Source organism: Scatophagus argus, chromosome 24 (genome assembly GCF_020382885.2).
Source record: "Scatophagus argus isolate fScaArg1 chromosome 24, fScaArg1.pri, whole genome shotgun sequence".
In the NCBI taxonomy this organism is placed as follows: Eukaryota; Metazoa; Chordata; class Actinopteri; family Scatophagidae; genus Scatophagus; species Scatophagus argus.
The window spans coordinates 167,079-186,977 of record NC_058516.1 but is presented as its reverse complement, the minus strand read 5'-3'; the positions used below and the strand labels follow the sequence as shown (position 1 = coordinate 186,977).

General features: G+C 46.2%; 1 protein-coding gene across 3 annotated transcripts; it reads right to left on the bottom strand.

The window, feature by feature from the left end:
• Positions 1–59: 59 nt before the first annotated feature.
• lrrfip1b (leucine rich repeat (in FLII) interacting protein 1b) lies at positions 60–18,680 on the bottom strand. 3 transcript variants are annotated; one of them, XM_046382842.1, is made up of 19 exons: positions 17,869–18,680; positions 14,952–15,038; positions 13,644–13,661; positions 13,388–13,435; positions 12,260–12,304; positions 11,659–11,709; positions 10,609–10,686; positions 10,331–10,366; positions 9,855–9,980; positions 9,454–9,624; positions 8,891–8,983; positions 8,530–8,622; positions 7,812–7,904; positions 7,344–7,458; positions 2,891–2,940; positions 2,689–2,800; positions 2,404–2,483; positions 2,214–2,318; positions 60–2,040 (listed from the first exon to the last, which is right to left on the bottom strand). In XM_046382842.1, exons 1-19 carry the CDS (start codon positions 17,956–17,958, stop codon positions 1,930–1,932), a joined length of 1,602 nt encoding a protein of 533 aa, XP_046238798.1. In that variant the 5' UTR covers positions 17,959–18,680; the 3' UTR covers positions 60–1,929. The 3 variants fall into 3 exon arrangements, with proteins under 3 accessions (XP_046238798.1, XP_046238800.1, XP_046238799.1); XM_046382844.1 differs by lacking the exons at positions 7,812–7,904; positions 8,530–8,622 and having other exon boundaries at positions 17,869–18,677; XM_046382843.1 differs by lacking the exons at positions 12,260–12,304; positions 13,388–13,435; positions 13,644–13,661 and having other exon boundaries at positions 17,869–18,677.
• Positions 18,681–19,899: the final 1,219 nt, after the last annotated feature.

The window sequence follows — 19,899 nt, the reverse complement described above, 5'->3', positions numbered from 1 at the left end:
TGTGAAGTGACCACACGGATGTTCAGAGCCGTGGACTCCGGACCACACAGCGAAACCGAGACTCTTCATCAGTTTATTATAGTGCTTGAACACCCGACACGCCGATCGATAAACCCCATCAGTTCAGGATCACACACTGATAATCTGATAGCCCACATCCTAATCAATAGGACAATAAAACAGATTGAAGTTGTCCCCCGTCAGATGGACACACAGTCGGTCCGGTCCTGCTGGTCTGGCTCCACCAGATGATGTCTGATGTTTCTCATCTACATGACAGTTTTAGCGACTCTTACATTCAGAAAGCAAAGTGTCATCGTGGCGCATTAGTCAGAAAACATTTTGATCTGATGTCAGCGACAAGTTTGACCCTCATCAGGTTTCAGACTCCAACATCATCACAAAACAAAGTGAACAGAATTAGTGTTGAGTCCTGAAGTGTTTTAAAGGATCAGTTTGTTGATTTGGGACCGAACTCTTCATCCGTTCATGTGTCTTCACAGACATGAAGCTGGTGATGTCGCATCCCGAGTGCCACTAAAGTCGCCAAACAAACATTACGTGGAATATTCCTGAATCAGGTGCGCCTCCACCTCGTTTACAGAAACACGAGAGGCCACACCCCCTTCAGTTACCTGTATGACATCACGGGGGTTGGGGCTGGATGCTGATTGAACGCTGTGTCCTCTTATGAGCTCACAGCTGCTGTGTTGGTTCTCCTCCCACAGTCCAGTCTGACACTACAGCGATTTGATCTGATCCACAGTCTCGCTTTGCACTGGTGTCTCAGCATCCAACCCCACCTAACGTGACGCTAAAAACAAGACGAACACGTGGAAACACGAAAACCACTGAGGAGGGAAAAAACACAAAGCACCAAGAACCAAAATAAAGTTAAAAACTCAGCTGCTCTCAGTCTGATCCAGTCGGTCCCGGTCCAAGTCTGATCCAGTCCAGTCTGTCTCAGTCTGATCCAGTCTGTCCAGGTTGGTCCCGGTCCAAGTCTGATCCAGTCCAGTCTGTCTCAGTCTGATCCAGTCGGTCCTGGTCCTACTCTGATCCAGTCCAGTCTGTCTCAGTCTGATTCAGTCTGTCCAGGTCAGTCCCGGTCCAAGTCTGATTCAGTCCAGTCTGTCTCAGTCTGATCAAGTCTGTCCAGGTTGGTCCCGGTCCAAGTCTGATCCAGTCCAGTCTGTCTCAGTCTGATCCAGTCGGTCCTGGTCCTACTCTGATCCAGTCCAGTCTGTCTCAGTCTGATCCAGTCGGTCCTGGTCCTACTCTGATCCAGTCCAGTCTGTCTCAGTCTGATTCAGTCTGTCCAGGTCAGTCCCGGTCCAAGTCTGATTCAGTCCAGTCTGTCTCAGTCTGATCAAGTCTGTCCAGGTTGGTCCCGGTCCAAGTCTGATCCAGTCCAGTCTGTCTCAGTCTGATCCAGTCGGTCCTGGTCCTACTCTGATCCAGTCCAGTCTGTCTCAGTCTGATTCAGTCTGTCCAGGTCAGTCCCGGTCCAAGTCTGATTCAGTCCAGTCTGTCTCAGTCTGATCAAGTCTGTCCCGGTCTCTCTGCTGTAGTTGAGTCTTGGAGGGTCAGGTATTGCCATCCTCCTCACAGATGGAGCAGCTGAGGGTTGATGAGGCAGACGTAGTGTGGGAGGGCCAGGCGGGTGGAGTTTACCCCATCAGGACCGACTGTATGACAGCTCTGATCCTTTAAGTTTTTTCTCTGATGCTCAGTGGTTCACAGAAACAAAAGCAGGAACTGGAAGATGAACTCCACCCATGAACACGTTCACGGTTCATTGATCTTTCAAACATCACATTTTGTCTTTTCAGATTCTGAGTTTTTGTTTTATTTAACTCCACCCGTCTGGTGCTGCATGCAGAGTAAAACCAAGTGCTGATTGTCAGTCCGTCCGGGGTGAGCAGACGTTCACTGCTGGGTCAGCAGCGCAGTGCGGCTGGCCTTCATCTTCTCCAGACGTTTGGACAGGTGGTTGTTGCTGGCCTCCAGCTCTTCGATCCGGTCCAAAGCCGAGCGGAGCTGCAGGGAGACAGGAAGTGACCTTCAACATGTCTGAATATTTTGAAAAATTTACTGGAAACTTGTCCTCAAAACGGATAACAATCACAAAGTTAATAATAATGACAGCACATTTAAAACCATGAACTTAAAATAAAAGAGACTGAATGGGCGGCAGCTGGACGCCATCTCACTTCTCGCTGCAGTTTTCTCTTCTCGACCTTCAGCTCGTCTTCAATCTTCTCTGCGTTTTCTGCCGCCGACTTGTATCGAGTCACCTGACCTTCCAGCCGGATCACCTGAGTTAGAGACGCAGACGACACGTTCTCATTCATGTTGTCCGCCTTGCGCCGAACAGCGACGTCTGAGCGTGTGCACACTTACGTTTTGTTCCAGAGTGGTGACTTCCTGTTCACACTTCACCAGCTTGAACCTGAGGTCACTCATCTGTCTGTTGGCATCTCCTGAAGGAAACACAACATAATCAGGTTCCTGTCTGTCTGAACTCTTCACGTTAGTGCTACCAGTGCTAACGCTAACGATTTTCATGTTGAAGAAGAACATGAAGACGATGAGATGAAGACAACGATTCAGGAGACAACAAGATGGAAAAGGAGACAAAGAAAAGTTCGGCTGAGGAAGAAGAGGAAGAGGAGGAGACAGACTCACTCTGCAGGTCCAGAAGATGAGAGTTCATCCCGTTCTCCATACTGTCCCCCTCTGGATTGTGGACTCCTTCTGTCCCATTTCTCTGATTCAGCTGAGACTTCAGCAGCCTCACCTGCTCACAAACACAAAGCGAGCGACTCGTACGTCTCGTACATCTCTCAGGTTGGCTTGACATGTGAGTGACATGTGAGGTGTTTTTCACCTGGTCCTGTAAACTCTCTCTCTCCTCAAACAGCTTCTTCAGCCGCACTTCTGAAACAGGAAACAGCAAACAGCTGATCAGAAAGAAAGCCCGCCATAAGACACTCGGAGAGAAACTGAACGAAAGCTTGACGTCTCATCTCGCTTTGGCTTGAAATATTTCTCTCCAAATGAATCCAGTGGCACCAAGACCGACTCTCCTCCTCCACCTGAGCTTTTACCTGCCGAGACAGCGTGTGTCGCCATGTGAATGTGTGTGTGTGTCTTGACAGGCTCACAGGTGAGACTTCATAGAGTGAAAATACTTTGTTTGGTGGAGATTAATGTTATTTATGTTGGTGAAATACACACAAGTACGAGTGAAGCCAAAAAGGAATTTTTGAAATTTTAACCAACAGCTTCTTAATTTGCTAAAAATATCAAAGCACAGAAGTGCACAGAAATGCGTGAGCACATTTAACCAACATGAAGTTATTTCCCACAATAACAGTAAATAAAATGATCAATATAGAAATTAAATTATAAATGAAACTCACAAATTATTCACCAAAGAAGAGACGAGATAATAAATCCAGTGTGTTCATGTTGTGATTTCACTGCCAAAACATCTCAAAGATTCTGAACAATAATCTCAATAAACTCAATAAAATAATAAACTGAAACCTGTTTGGACAAGGTGAGATTTCTGTTTTATTGAAGTGTTTTCAAACAGAATCAGTTTGTGGCCTCAGAACAATCAGATTCTCTTCTGTTGGTTCATACTGAGCAGTCAGAGGACACCAGCAAAGATTTTATTCAAAACTCTGGTGATGAGGCTGATTTCAGAAACTTTCTGACATGACCTGAACTTTCTGTTTAGTTTCCTGTTTGATTTTGTAGTTTTTTTTCTCCTGATGTCATGTTTAGCTTTCCACTTCCTGTCTTTGTCTGTTTTCCCTCCTGTTCTGATGGCCCCGCCCTGACTGCTGTCACCTGTGTCTGCACACACCTGTGCTCTCCTGGTGTGTGTTCTCAGTTTTATTTGGATTATTCTTCATTTTGGACTCCCAGCTGCCTTTTGTTCGCTTTTCTTCCTCTTATGAGTAAGTCTACTGATTAAATGTTCTTCTGTTCACCTTCTCCCTCAGTGTCTGCACTTTCAGAGACTCGTTTGGTCCTGTTTGGACCAGGTGTTGCTGGGTGAGCTTTAGAGGTTCTGCTGGGTGGATTTTGGACAGAGTTGGGACAGCTGGTTCCCCTTTTTCAGTAAATGTCAAAATGTTTCTCTGAAGTACCAACAAAGTTGAACTAAATTTGGTTGCAGAGTCAGATAAACCTGCAGGACATTCGTGCTGTGATCAGAATCAGAATCAGAATCGTCTTTATTGTCATGTAAGTGAAGAGGTTTCACATTACTAGGAATTTGTCTTGGTGATTGGTGCATACATAGAACGTAAGAACGAGTAACATATAATAGTAGAATAAAATAAAATAGAATAGAATAAGGTAAAACAAAATAAAATAAGATAAGTAAAATAAAATAAAATAAATATGGTTCTGGATGTGATGTTCTTAGCTGTAATTTCTTGTGAACTTATGAAACCTTGCAGTCAGTCTTGTTTTTGTCCAAGCTGAGTCCTCTCTGTCCTCTCGGGTTGCTCGCCACTGGGACAACAGTGACGTTTGTCTCTGGTTGATGTTGTTGTGTTGCTGGTTGCTGTGCGTCCTCCTCGTCAACCTCCTCGCAGCTGTCCATGTCTCCAGATGACAGCTTCTCCAGGCACACGTACGATACTGCTGACTTATCAGCCTGTCGATCAATAATTCTCTCTTCTTGGAGGCTCAGCAGCACCAGTTCTGGAACAGTCATGGCCTTAAATTCATCTGCAGTCATTTCTATAAGCCTTCTGACCTTTGAGCTTTGACTGTTGTGAGAGTTTGTCGTTAATGGTTGATGTCTTTTGAGTTGACCGCTGCTCACGATTTCTTTTGGTTTATTTGTTTTAGCCACCAAACCCTGATCTGATCTGGACTCCACCACTTTGGTTTTTGCAGGTTCAGCAAAGTAAGACTCAACAAATACAAATTCCTCAGAACAGCTTTGGTTTCCTTCCTCTACGCCAACAGACCTCCCTGCAGCCTTTTCTTCTGGGCGGGATCCACTGACTTCCACCTCAGATTTACAAACACTAAACATGACCTCTGCGGTGTTTCCTGTTGCTTCTTGGTCTTCACTTGCTGGTCGATACTGAACATCTTCACGGACACTCGAGTCCATCCTCGAGATCAGGCAGTCTGTAGTTGACCCAGACCGTCCTGCACTCTGTTCCACGCTTTCAGGATCTTCGGCCCTTTTAGTTCTTTCTAGTGGCAGCTCACCCTCCACCCCGACTTTCATATCCGTCATTTGGCCTTGTGATTCTTGGATAATGGTAGCAGACACATTTTTTGCTACTTGCTTTAGTGTCTCCTCCGAGTGTGAAACCCATTGACAGAGGGATCCTGGGACGCCTGGAAAACATCTTGAGATTTCAGTTGCAAAACCCTGACTTTCAAAAAATCCTCTCAACGTGTTATGAATCATCTTTTCCAACCCACTCCAGCCCTCCAACATGTGGACTGGGAAAGGTGACAGAGTTGAGGACTTTGGTGTTTCCTTCTGGCTGCTGCATTTAAAACATTTAGATGAACCATCCCGAATCTGAATCTCAGCAGCTTCTCTGCCTGCTTTCTCTTCATAAGTCCTCCAGTTCTTGAGTTTCTCAGGTGTACCAGATGTTTCAGCTAAGATTGCATCTGCTGGTAGAAAAGCACAAAGCTCTGATGCCTGCTCTTCAGATTCAAAATTTGGACCTTTTAAATCACTCATGTTTTTTAAGGTGTCGTCTTCCCTCAGGGGTCTTCCCAAATTCTCTGAAAATGTGTGTTGGTCAAGTTCAGAACTTCGTGAGATCTCATCCACCATCACAACTGTCTTGTTTTCTACAGAATCAGTAAAAACTTCTTTATTTTCATCTTCCAAACTTTGTCCATCACAGCCTTCACTGTTATTCTCACTTATTTTATTTTTGTTTGATACCTCAGCTGGAGCATCAGCTGTTTCTCCGTCTCGGTTTGCACATCCGTCTTTCTCTGGATCCTTGAAGAGACGTATTCCCATCACATCCAGGACATCTAGGTTTTGATGAGTCGGAGAGCTTCGTTTGCCAGCAGCCGCCACGCTCGACGCTGCTGCCTTGTTGTCCAGGATGATGTCTTTCACAGGTCGAGGTGGAACAAGTCTGGATTTGTAGGCTTTTTCAGTTGAAGCTCTGCAAACAGGCGACACAAACTCCACACACTTTGCCTGGATTTCAGTTTGATCTGCAAACAGCTGAGCTCCTCTGTGACCGATGTGAATCGAGCACATTTGGTCATGGACTGAGCACTCCATTTCAGATTTCACTGCAGATTTACTGTGAGTTTTGGTTCTGCCTGTGAAAGTCCAATCATCAATAACAAACTGGGACAGAGCAGAGTTTGATTCACACATCTGAGCAGAAGCTCTGGGCTCATTTCTACTCTGCTGCTTTTTCATGCCTTCATTTCTAAGCAAAGAATTTCCATTTTGCCTGGTTTGACATTTCTTGGTCAGATCCTTTTCACTTCCGTTGCTTCTGAGTTTTCTGCCTCCATCGTTTGTGCCTGGAGGTTCTTCCGTTCTGTCTCGTCTCTGTCTGGCCAGTTTCTCTAACCTCTTTGCCGGTTTTAAAGCTTCTGCTTTGGTTCGTTCGCTGGTGGAAACGACGTTTAGTGACTGTGAACGTTTGTAAATCTGACAGCGGTTGTACTTCCTTTCATCCTTGTCGTATGTCTCGCTGGCCTCTGCTGGCGGCTGCTCTCCAACTTTCCCTGAAAGACCACGAAGGAGACATTGACGGACCGGTTACAGACGTAAAGAGAAAGTCGGCAAAGAGCCCGAAGCGAGTGGACGAGAGATGAACTTGTTGATCACAGAGGGGTTAGAGGAGACGTCTGATTGTCCTGCAGGGCCGAGCTGCTGTGTTAGGAGGTCGGCTGATCGATCTCGGCTAACGTTGTCAGAACATTGAGCAGAAGTTATTAAGAGGCATGCGTTTATGAAGACACATTCAAACATTAAAACATAAATGTTGTGCATTTTACTCAAATGTGACACACACAAACACACTTTAAAAATGAACTTTGATTAATTCTTGGTTTTAACGGCTGCTCACTTTGTCAAGAGAAAAAGCTAATGAAATGAAAAATGTCAAACCTTTTAATTTATTTTTATCTTTTATAATTTTTTTACTGAATACCTGATCAAACATTTTTTACTACTAAGTAAAATATCTAACAACTTCATCTTCATATCTGGTTATCAAGATTCACAGAGTTAGAGCTGTGACATAATGTGTCCTCAATCTGTCAGGTGATAACTGTGTCACCTGTCCTCAGGTTTAATTTGTTCTTACCCAGCATGCTCTCCCTGCCACCCTGAGCTCGCTCAGTGCCGACGTCGTCCTCATCCTCGCCCCGTCCTGTCTCCCCATTGGTGGAGACCTCAGGAGAGACGACGATGCCGTGTTTCTGTTTGGGAGGAAATGATGAGGTCATTAATAATGAACAGAAGACCTCACATTTCAGACGGACATATGGAAGAATTACGGTCAGGAAGACGTGAAATATTCAGTGACATCACGCAGGTGAAGGCTGTGACCTCGTTCACCAAATGTTAATTAGTAGTCATTGTTAGTTAAAAGTTAGTTTGCGAGTTAATGAGTTTCACTCCATTAAGTTTACAAAAATCCAGACATAAAACAGCTTAATCAGTTTCAGGGTGAAGTTCTTGTCTCGCTTGAGATCACGAATATTCAGGTGATCAATCAGTGATGACATCACACGGGGGAGGAAGTGACCTCATAGTTTCCTCTTCGGAATACCTTCAGTGAATCTGTGAGTCGGACCACCTCTTCTCTGAGCCGATCACGTTCGATCCGAACAACCTCGGAGATTTCTCTGTGCCTCTCTAAGGCCTGAGAGGAGGAGGAGGAGGAGGAGGAGCGGAGAGGAGGAGGAGGAGGAGGAGCGGTGAGGAGGAGAAGAGGTGAGGAGGAGGAGAAGAGGGGAGGAGGAGGAGAAGGAGGAGAGGAGGAGGAGGAGAAAGAGGAGAGGAGGAGGAGAGGTGAGGAGGAGAGGTGAGGAGGAGGAGGAGGGTGAGGAGGAGGGTGAGGAGAGGAGGAGCGGTGAGGAGGAGGAGGAGAGGAGAGGAGGAGGGGAGAAGAGGAGGAGGAGGAGGAGGAGAGGAGAGGAAACGTGGAGGCAGTGATGGTGAAGCAGCATAGAAGTGAAACAGGAAATATTAAAAACTAAAAGACAGGAAATTTGAAGCAGCAGTTAAAGTTTTAGAAAAATTCTGAGAGGCACAAGAAGACATAACGACATCATCAATCTGTGTGATTAATCTTTCTGTTTATCTCCACAACATCTGATTTGGTTTCTGTTTTTTTGCTGTCCAGACTTCCTCAGGGGGCCTGAAACTTCCTGCAAGTTGACAGGAGGAAGCTGGAAGCAGGAAGTTGGGTCGTGGTCACCTGGAGAAGCAGCTCACAGGTGTGTCACGGGACTAACAGATCCTAATCTAAGGCAGTCTCAGCCTACCGCCATCTTCTTCTCTTTCCACTGCAGAACCTCCTGCAGGTCAGAAACCTCCTGACAGTAACTGCTGGTCTTCAGCCGAAGGACAGACACCTCCTGAGGGATGGAGGGAGGGAGGACAGGAGGAAAGGAAGGACAAAAGATTGCAGGAGGATGAAGAAGTTTGAGCTCCATTAAAGGGTAAGTTCACCATTTTAAAGTAACATGCGGTCTTCATGAAGCGGGTGAACTGAACCTTTAACTAAGAGTGTTTGACGCCATGAGTGTGAGACACAAAGTGTTAATGAGCTGTTAGGATCAGATCAGAGTCCTCCTCCAACAGGAGGTGGAGGTGGACATGAACCCCGTCCTCACTGTCACTAACCGTCAGCAGCTCTTCAGTCTGTCTCAGAGTCTCCTTCATCTCGCTGAACTGGAGCTGAAGGACACGATGAGCCTGACGCTCACGTTCAAACTCCTGAGACACAAAGCAAAGGGTCCATGATTACATCATCATCATCATCATCATCGTCATCATCATCAACATCATCAACATCATCATCATCATCATCATCATCATCATCATCACCAACATGGACAGAAAACTGATCCTGAACCAGAGAGGAGCAGCTACAAAACTTACTTTCATTTTTAATTTACTCCTCTGCACGACATGACGAAAACAAAATCTAAGTTTAACAAGAAAAGTCCCCCGAGTGTGAATCCCCTGTGTGTCCCGGTTCCCCCAGTGTGTGTCCCCTGTGTCTCCCCTGTGTGTCCCGGTTCCCCCAGTGTGTGTCCCCTGTGTGTCCTTTGTGTGTCCCGGTTCCCCCAGTGTGTGTCCCCTGTGTGTCCCAGTTCCCCCAGTGTGTGTCCCCTGTGTGTCGTCTGTATGTCCCAGTTCCCCCCAGTGTGAATCCCCTGTGTGTCCCGGTTCCCTCCCCTGACCTTGCTGGTGTTGTCACTCTGCCGCCGTGACTCCCACAGCAGCTCCTCCATGTCGCTCAGCTCCTCCCTCAGCGTCTCCACCTGGTACATCAGGGTGGACTTCTCGTTGTGGAGCTGAGCGTTGGACACCATCGCTCTGCGGTACTTCTCCTCCAGCTCCACCAGAGAGTCCTGAACACACCAACCGCTTTAGTACTGCGTTCAGCAGAGTTACTGGTTTCATTACTTCACCAGGCGGTCAGACGGAGCTGACGGAGATAAAATCATTTTTATTTCCAGTCGAGTCCTGACACGAATACACAGATGACAAACTGCTAGTACACGACTACAGTAATACTACTGTGTAAATGTACTTTGATTCTGTCATTACTCTGTGATACATGGTGAGAGTATCTAATGACCTTCATGTCTCTGATGGACGCCTCCGTCTCCACGGAGAACGACGTGTCACAGCTTCCTCTACGAGACGAAGCTCCGCCCAGAGAGGCGAGTGTGGCGGCGGAGAGCGTGGACGCCGTCCTCGAACCCTGAGGAAGACGAGGACAATCAAAAAAAATTACATTTTAGTTGACACGATTTACTGAAACAAAAAAATTGAAAATTGCTTTTAAAATTGATTTTAATTTATCGTAACAAAACTACACAAACCTTTCTACAAAACTAAATGTAATTATTTTTAATTTAAGAGAACAAAATCCTAATATGAAACATTTAGTCTGCAGATTGACGTCACTCACTTACAAAATGATTGGAAAAGATTTGGCACATAAAACCATGAAGTTAACTTCAAAATGTTTCTTTCTGTAAGTAAACTTTGGTTCTGCTGACGAGGTTCTGACTGAAGCAGAACCCAGCAGAGACCTGAAAGTGGACTCACTTTATCCAGGAAGTCTCGGTCGGGTCTCTCCTCCACCTGAACACACAAATACACAATTTACTGATTGATCACACTGATTATCGATCGGCTTCACATAAACCTGACAGACTGAGGCTGCATGAGGACAACCGGGCCACCAGGTGGAGCCAGACTCTGGACTAACATGGCAGTCCGAGAGGAGGTGCTGATGAGGAGGTGCTGATGAGTCGTGTGTCAACAGAAAATGGGATTAAAGTGAGAGTGAAAGCAGAGAAGATCAGACGGAGACAAAAGCTCACCACTGGGCTCGCACGAGCTGAACTGGCTCTGGACGAGGCCCGAGAACCGGAGGCCAGGAAGCCACTGTAGTCTGAAGGCTGGAGGAGGAGGAGGAGCAGGACGAGGAGAGAGAGGGGAGGAGGAGAGGAGGAGAGGGAGAGAGAGAGAGAGAGAGAGAAAGAGGGGAGGAGGAGGAGGAGGAGCAGGACGAGGAGAGAGAGGGGAGGAGGAGAGGAGGAGAGGGAGAGAGAGAGAGAGAGAGAGAAAGAGGGGAGGAGGAGGAGCAGGACGAGGAGAGAGAGGGGAGGAGGAGAGGGAGAGAGAGAGAGAGAGAGAGAGAGAGGGGAGGAGGAGGAGCAGGACGAGGAGAGAGAGGGGAGGAGGAGGAGCAGGAGGAAAGTGAGAGAGGGGAGGAGGAGGACGATGACGAGGAGAGAGAGGGGGGAGGAGGAGCAGGAGAGAGGAGGAGGAGAGAGAGAGAGAGGGGAGGAGGAGGACAACGAGGAGGAGAGAGAGAGGAAGAGGAAGATGAGGAGCAGGACGAGGGAAGGAGGAGGAGGAGAGAGAGAGAGAGAGGAAGAGGAGGACGAGGAGAGAGAGAGAGAGAGGAGGAGGAGGAGGAAGAGGAGAGAGAGAGGAGAGGAAAGCAAAGGAGGGAGCAGAGTTGAGTTAGTAGTGATCAATTTGTCTGGATGTCAATAAGTCGATCAACAGAAAATGAAGGATCAATGAAGCTCATTGGTTTCATGGTGATGATTTCAGATTTTGTTCTGTGAACTTAAACTCAACGTTTAGAGATCTGAATCTGCTCACTCCCTTTCTGTACCACCTACTGACAGCACAGACACTGTCGAGCTTCAGTGAACAGCACTGAGGTCTGGAGACGAGAACCACAGACCAAACTTCACTCAGAAAACAGATGATTTTAGTCCGACAGACAGTGGAGTTTAGCTCAGCTCAGAGGACTTTTCTTCTTCTTCAGTAGAGTATATGAAACGCGTGTGTTTGTGTGTGTGCTCATGTGTGTGTGCTCATGTAAGTGTGTGTGTGTGTGTGTGTGTGTTACTCACCCTGAAGCTTCCTCGGCTGCCCACAGACATCCTCTCCTCATCATCTGACATCTGCAGACACACACACGCAGACACAGATTAACACACAGACTGAGACGAAATGTACCAGCCTCCTCCTGCTCCTCCTGCTCCTCCTGCTTCCTTCATCCCTCCAGCTGAAGACCTGGCAGGTCAACACGTGATCGTATTCAGCTGAGGAGCTTCATGTCTCAGGACTTTCTGATCGACTGATGAGTCTAAAACCTCCAGATGCTGGTCCAGATGCTGGTCCAGGTGTTGATCCCTGCTGTGACCCTGGATCACAGTATTGATTTGGAGCTTGGGACCACAGCACGTTTTGGTGTCAGAGAGGTGAATTAAGTCCAGCACCGATTCAGCTGAACTGGAATCAGCCACAAACTGGACCAACAGCAGGAGGCTTTCATCCAATGGGACGTCTGATCAGCTTCTCTGTTTGTTTCATTCGATGCTAATTCATTAATTCGGATTCAGCCATCCAATCAGCTGTTAACCTGTGACTGGTGTGGGAACAGGAAGTGACAGACACGGAACAGGAAATCATAGAAAGAGAACATACAGACAGACAAGCAGAGGTACAGACCGAAGCGTGTCTCCGTGAGTGGCGAGAGTAGCGCTCACTGTCCTCCTGAAAGGCCACAAAGAAGAAAGACAACAGACACGTTAAAGAGCTGAAACTGGAGGGGGAGAAGAAGAGACTCATGAACACACAGGCTGACCGGCACAAACCTGTCAGACACAGTGCGGGGCAAACTGTGCACTAAAGCCTGCAGGTCATGTGACTCCAGAGTGACCCAAAAACACAACCCTTCAAATTAAAACATTCACATAAATAAAGAAAAACAAAAAGTCTATCAATATTTATATTAATATGAATCAATAAATAAAAAATAATAATTTGACTTAAAATTTAAAAAATAAAATCTGTACTAAATGCTGTAATTAAAATCAATTAAACAAAAAATAAAATAATGACTTGGCAATCATAATGTAAAAATAAGTAAAAATAAAAACTGGATAAAACAGAGTAAAGTGAGTAAAGATCAATCTGCACAAAACGTGTAGAGACACAAACATGCCATAAACATGTTTAACTATTCCATCATCATGCAGCAACAAGGCAGCGGCAGAATACGCAGTCAACAGGAAGCAGTGAGGAGGAGGAGGGGGATGAAGAGAAGAAGAAGGAGAAGTGGGGGAGGAGGAAGAGGAGGAGGAGAAGAACCAAGAGAAGGGAGGAGGAGGAGGAAGAGCGGGAGAAGGAGAAGAGGGTGAGTAGAGGGAGGAGGGGGAGGAGGAGGAGGGGGGAGGGTAAAGTAGTCTGAGGTCAGATTATCTTGCAGGCGTGGATTAAACAGGCTGTTAATCCATGTGTGAGTCTGTCTGAGCGCGTGCAGAACAAACACATCAGCACTACATCCTGCCATCATGCTCGTATGCAGCGCTGACACATGAAAACCATCATCTGGACTTTGTCCCGCTGGGTTGGACTGGTTTGACCTTTGACCCCCACTGCCGGTCAGCACCTCCACAGTAAAGACCTGGACGGAGCCTCCAGCTCTGACAGGTGAAGGCTATACAGGAGAGCTTTGATGTGGGTGGGGTTCAGCTGGTCGCAGTCTACAACCTCACCAGCAGAGGTCACCAAACCCTACCCGCCTGACCCTGAACTGGTTTTCATGAGTCAGACAGCAGCTCAGTCCAGTCCTACCATCCATTGTTCAATGTGACCCCACTTATTGTCCAGACCATAACCCTTCTGTGAGCGGAGGAGGAGGAGGAGAAAACGTTAGAACAAGATGACAAAGATCACGTCAGGTTTCAAGACAAAAATGGGTGCGTTTGTTTTATTCCTCTTGGTGTGGCAGATGGGTGAAGTTGGCTAAGTTTTCTCAGTGTTTTCTGACCCCGCCCGGCTGGAGCTGTCAGAGGAGTAAAACAAACGCAGCAGTGTGTGTTAGTCGTACCTTGTGGCTGTGAAAGAGCTGCAGCAGGCAGAAGGAGAAACAAGAAGAGAAAGTTAGAAACAGCAGGTCCCAGGTCAGCTGACTGTGACTGTACAGGGATGAAGAGTCTTTAAATCTGACTGTAGATCAGCTGAAGGTCAGATCCTGTGGTGAGTGTGTGTTTGAGTTTAGAGAGGAAGAGGAGCAGCAAACTCAGATATTAAAGATGAAGACTGACTGGAAACGTGCTGAATAAGGCCTGTGGATTCAGGCCTGATCAGATCAGGTCTGATCAGACTGATTGACGCTGAGTGAGGAGAACAGAGGGCCTTGACGAGCCGTCAGGATGCGTGTGATAAACGGTGAACGGTATCAGTGACTTCACTCCTTTCCTATCAGACTGATGGCAGAGCTCAAACTGTTTCCAATCATCAATGACCAGTGGATCGAATGTCTTCGGACAAAACGCGTCAGCTGAAAAGCTGATGATAAACATGAGACTCAAAAGGTCCTCAAACTTCAGTCGTCTTCATCGTCTTTCACTGCTCTTCATCACATCTCATGTCAGCGACTCGCACTGAAACAGAACTCAGCAGTTTGTTTCATTCAGTCCCACACTGAGTCTGCTCAGCCTGCAGCTGCTTCCACGTCAACAAGCAGCCTGCTCCTCCTCTGGGTGCTGGTGGTGCTGCTGGTGCTGCTGGTGCTGCTGCTGGTGCTGCTGGTGCTGCTGCTGGTGCTGCTGGTGCTGCTGGTGCTGCTGCTGGTGCTGCTGGTGCTGCTGGTGCTGCTGCTGGTGCTGCTGGTGGTGCTGGTGCTGCTGCTGGTGCTGCTGGTGGTGCTGGTGCTGCTGCTGGTGCTGCTGGTGCTGCTGCTGGTGCTGCTGCTGTTGCTGCTGCTGGTGGTGCCAGTTAGAAGTTGAAGGGAACCCAACCTGAATCCTAACACCAACACGTCTGAACTCAGTCCCGCCCAGAAGGTGAAAACACGCGTGTTGTCCGTGTTTTCTCCACGTGTTGGCTGCTGCTGCCTTCAGTCTCAGGCTGACTGACACTCAGGTCTGATTTTTAGTGAAAGTGAAGAAGTGACTCACCAGAACCGGACGGTCTGAACGCCGTGAAGCTGCTGCCTGACTGACTGATGATTAAAGGTGTGACCTCTGACCTCCACAGGTAAACTCACCTGGAGCTGCTCTCACTGTTTCACAGCTTCAAAGACAGCTTTCCAGCTCATTATTCAGCCAGTCAGCAGCAGCTCAACAAACCCTGTGGACCAATCAGGTGACAGGATGTGACTTGAGAGTTTCTTTCACATTAAAAGCCTCAGTACCTCTTTCTGCTGTCTCTCCAGCTCCTTCATCCTGATCTCTCGGGCTTCAGCTCTCGCTGCTCGCTTCGCTGCCAGCCTCGCCTCGGCCTGACACACACGCACACACACACACACACACACACAATGTTATTAAGACTCCTTCTCATCACACTGTCATTGTTTGACCAGCACGTAAACAAACAGAAGCGATCGTGTTCAATGAAAAATACAAACTGATCAGATCAGATCTATAAATCATCAGGTTCTATGGTTCAGTTTGGGTTTCCTCCAGCAGGGGGCGTCTCTCTGCATCCACAGGAGGAATGTGGTCCATCCACCTGTCTTCACAGCAGGAGACACACCTTTTGTCACCATGACAACAGCACACACACACAAGGACAAACTGGTTCTCAAAGTCAACAGCCTGGCTTCATTTCTTTTATCTGACTCCAGTCTCTGCTCATGTGTTCTACTTGTCTTTTCTTTTTTTAACGGCTGCTCCTGCTGCTTTTTCTCTATTCAAACTTTATTTAAAATGTGGGCTGAAGCCTGATGTGTGTGGTGTGTGAAGCCAATAAATAAATCAGTTAGAGACACATGATGAAGATGAGTGACGGTTTGATCCAAATCTGTGTCAGCGTTAGATTCATGTCTGTGATGCTGCACAGGATTAAAGGATGGAGGTCACATACAAACACACACAATCACACTCACACACACACACACGCAGACAGAAACTGGTCTGTGCCTGCTCTCCCAGTAGGTCACCATCAGTGAGGGGAGGAGACTCACTTCACTCTCACCAGATTCCATTCAAAAATCACATGATTTAAAGAGCAGCAGTCGAACACGCCCAGACTGTTAATCACTACCAGACAGAAAAGTGAGATGTTCACACACTGAGAAAAAGTTTATCACAAACTAGAAAAGTAACATGTTGTTAGAGATGAAGACGATAAAAGATGAAGATGACTCAGTTATGTGAAGTATGTGTAGCAGACAGACAGGCAGTTTCCTGCTCAGTCATGTGACTCAACAGGTTTTGGAGTTTAAACATTCAGCTGCTCTCAGATCAGTGAAATGAAAAGCAGAGCATCCTGCTGACCAGGAGTCCTGTGTTACAGCTGAGCACTCATGGTTGAGTACTTGGCAGGTAGCTCAGCAGGATCAGGACTGGTTTCTGGTGTCTGAGGTTGTGGGTTTGAGTCTTGACTGATGCAGACTGATCCTCCTGACCTCCATGTTTTAGACCTCCTGCCCCTCCGACACACCTGATTCTAATGATCAGCTCGTCATCACAGCTGCATGATGAGCCGATCATTTGAGTCAGGGAGTCGTGCAGATCAGGACTGAGACATGCTGCTGAGACAAGCTCATTATCATTATGTTTTACACAGAAAGTCAACTGTCCTGTCCTTCAGCTCAAGACAAACTCACTTCCTGTGGCGTCGCACATCACTAACCCTGTGGATTTCCCACAGGATCAAACAGCAGTGAAATCATCATGAAAGACCCTGGAATCTCTTCAAGGACTCCTGGAGACGCCTTGAGTGCTGCTTCAGAATCAGAATCGTCTTCATTGCCATGTAAGTGAAGAGGTTTCACATTACTAGGAATTTGTCTTGGTGATTGGTGCAAACATAGAACGTAAGAACGAGTAACATGTAATAGTAGAATAAAATAGAATAGAATAAGGTAAAGCAAAATAAAATAAGTCAAATAAATATGTTCTGGAGGTGGTACAAAAGTGAGGTAGTACAGAGTGGAAGTCGTGCAAGTAGGTGAAACAGTGCAAACGGTCAGCAGGTGGATAATGACGAGCACAGAGTTCACACAACAACCACCACAGAAGAAGAGCGAGCGGCTCATTCGGTTAGTCTCACATTCCAGCTTCAGTATGTAGGACGACACACACACACACACACACACACAGCCTGAACATAAAGGAGCTTTTGTCACAACAATTGAGTCAACGAGGTCATTATTAACTTCCGGTTTGCCGCAGTTTGATGTTCGCGGTCAAGAAGTGTCGTTGTTTTCGTGTAGAAGAAGAAACGAGTTCACCTTCAGACAGTCAGCTGGTTTGCACTGATGACATGATATCCATAAACCGGAAGATAACCACCTGAATAAAACCGTTTAAAACATCAACCAGTAAGCCAAACTAACAAACAGAAACAAATGAAACTCCTTCCGTTTCCTCAGTGTGAACAGACGCGTTCAGAATCAGAAATCGTCGAAGAAGTCGTTTCTCACATGATTCATTTATTGATTCTTCGGGTTTTTGTTTCATCGTTGATGTCCGTCAATGTAAAGTTTTATTAAGTGATTTCCATTTCATTATTTCGTTTTCTTTGTTTCGTGCAGATAAAATAGTTTCAAGTTGTTTTCTGCGCAGGGTTCCGCCCCCAACACGATCTGATTGGTTACACGTCACGACTAACAGCCTATCAGCACTGAGTAATCTCAACCTGCAAGGTAACTGCAGGTGATCAAGTAAACGGAATTAAAGTGTGTGCGTCCAAAATGCAGACGGTGGAAGTACAAAGTAGCAGGAAACTGAAATACTCAGGTGAAGTACAAGTACCCCAACACTGTACTTTGCACAGCACTTGAGTAACTTATACTCGGTTACATTTCCTCACTGGTTATTCTAAATGTTGACAGGAAGATCTTCAGTTTGACTTCGGATGCGTATCAGTAAAAAAATATTGATTATCGGTCTCCTTGACAACCAGTCAGTGGAAAACACTTCGGTCGACCCTCCATCAGCTGTTTGTGGTCCAGTCTGCGGCTGCGTTACAGCATGACTTGGTGAAACCGTACAAACCTGCGGCGGCTGGATTATCCGCAGTGTGACACACACTCACACACACTTGCTCTCCTCCTACATCAAAGCAATAATCATATCAATAATCATATCGATAAGCAGCCTCACCTCCCGTGCGATCTGGTTGAGAGCATCGTCCTCGGCCGTCAGCTTCTCCCGGTTCGGGATCCTCTTCCTGCCCGGTCCCTGAGTGCCCATCGTTCAGTTGGGTTTCACCGGGGGCCGAATTATGCACAGAAGTCTCCTGTAGTCCGGAACATACAAACCCGGTTCTCAGAAGCAGGCGAAACACTCAGTAATTCCGTTCGAGATTAAAATCTGGTGTTTCTCTGACGCTGTTCGGCGGTCACCTTCTCTCGGTTTGAGATGCCTAAGTGTCCATCGCACGGGAGGTTATGACCGGCATCCGAACAGTTCATAAAGGTCTCCGCTCGTCCCAGACATCCGCACCGGGTACTCGGAAATTAAATATTAAACGAAGGTGTCTGAGATGAATTTCTGTGCGGTTTCTGATGCTACTCGGCGGCCAGAGGACGTCCGGAGCGGCTGCGGGCCGAGCCGCCGTTCATCGTGTTTCAGTTGGCTTACGTTCGCCAGCTGCCAAACCTCACAGCCGGAAACGTTCAAGAGCAAAAATATGAAAAACTACCGGTTTTTGTCGCGGTTGCCTTGTCCGTTCACATCCCGCGGTGAGGAGAAACTGTCACCGCAGAGTCAGCAATACTCGTTAATCCGCCATTGTGACCAGCCGCTGCAACATTTAAAGCTTCAGAGAAAAAAGGAACCGGTTTTATTTCCTCTGGGGCCCTGAAGTAAACACAGGTTGGTTACGTTGTCAGGTGAGCCGCAGGTGGGCTGGTACCGGACCGTAAACGCACCCTGACATTCCGCAGTGTGACAGAGAGGAGGGAGGAAGCTTTTATTGTGGTGGGGAGGATATTCACTCCGTCAAGTTATCCACATTTGGATGAATGCAGGAAGTGACTATTTTCAAAATAAAAACTGAATCATTATTTGAAATGTACATTAAAGGCTTCCTTCACTGATGAATATAATGAGACTGGGTAAAAATATAAATAACTACATATAACTTTATTAATGCCCATAGGCATAATAGGTAAGATGAATGTCACAATTTCATGTAAATAATTGTCATTTTATTTTTGTAGATCTGTAAATTGAAACTGATCAAAATATATTAATATATATTTTTAGAATTGATTCCAAATCTGAAATGAAAAAATAATTTTTCTGTGTAAATAAATTTTACCATACATTTTAAAAATAACATTAAAAATATATAGAGTCACAGACAAACGTTATCAAACTATAACGCTATCACAAGAACAAATGAAATATAAATTATAGTAATAGTTGTAATTATGTATAGAAAATAATATAGTTCTTATAGACTTCTTTAAATCTTTAAAATTCAACAATCTACCAGATTCATTTAAATAATTAAAATATTTTCTTAAACTGTTTTATGATATTTTGTTTTCAACTATGTTATAAACGTTAAGGATAAGGATAAGGACATAAAGGATCAAGGAACTTTTATTGTCATACCAGCTCACATTTACATGCTTATGGTACGAAATTAGGACTCAGGTCCTGGGAGCAAAAAAATATGAAATGAAAAGTTGAGTAAAAAAATAGAAGTATAAGCTCAGTAAAAATAGAGTACATAGGCTAAGAGCAAATTCAATATAAAAAAACTAAACGTTCTGATAAATAAATAATAAAAATAAATAAATAAGAAGCCAGTTAGCATGTGCAGCATAAATATGCATGTACAAGTGTGTGCTAGTGTGAAGAAGTCCAGAAAAGTAGTCTGTATTACACTTGTAAGTCCGATTGCACTTGTACTTGTAGTACTGCACTTGTGGGTGTAAAGTGTTTTTAGTGCAGTTCTGTGTTGACGGGGGGGTCAGGGGTGTGTGTGTGTGTGTGTGTGGGGGGGGGGGGTCAGGGGTGTGTGTGTGTTGGGGGGGGGGGGGGGGTCAGGGGTGTGTGTGTGTTGGGGGGGGGGGGGACTACAGGGCATGGCCACAGTTCAGCAGTCTAACAGCTTGTTTCTGAGCCTGGTGGTCTTGCTCCAGATGCTCCTCAGCCGACAGAAGCCGATTGAATCCAATT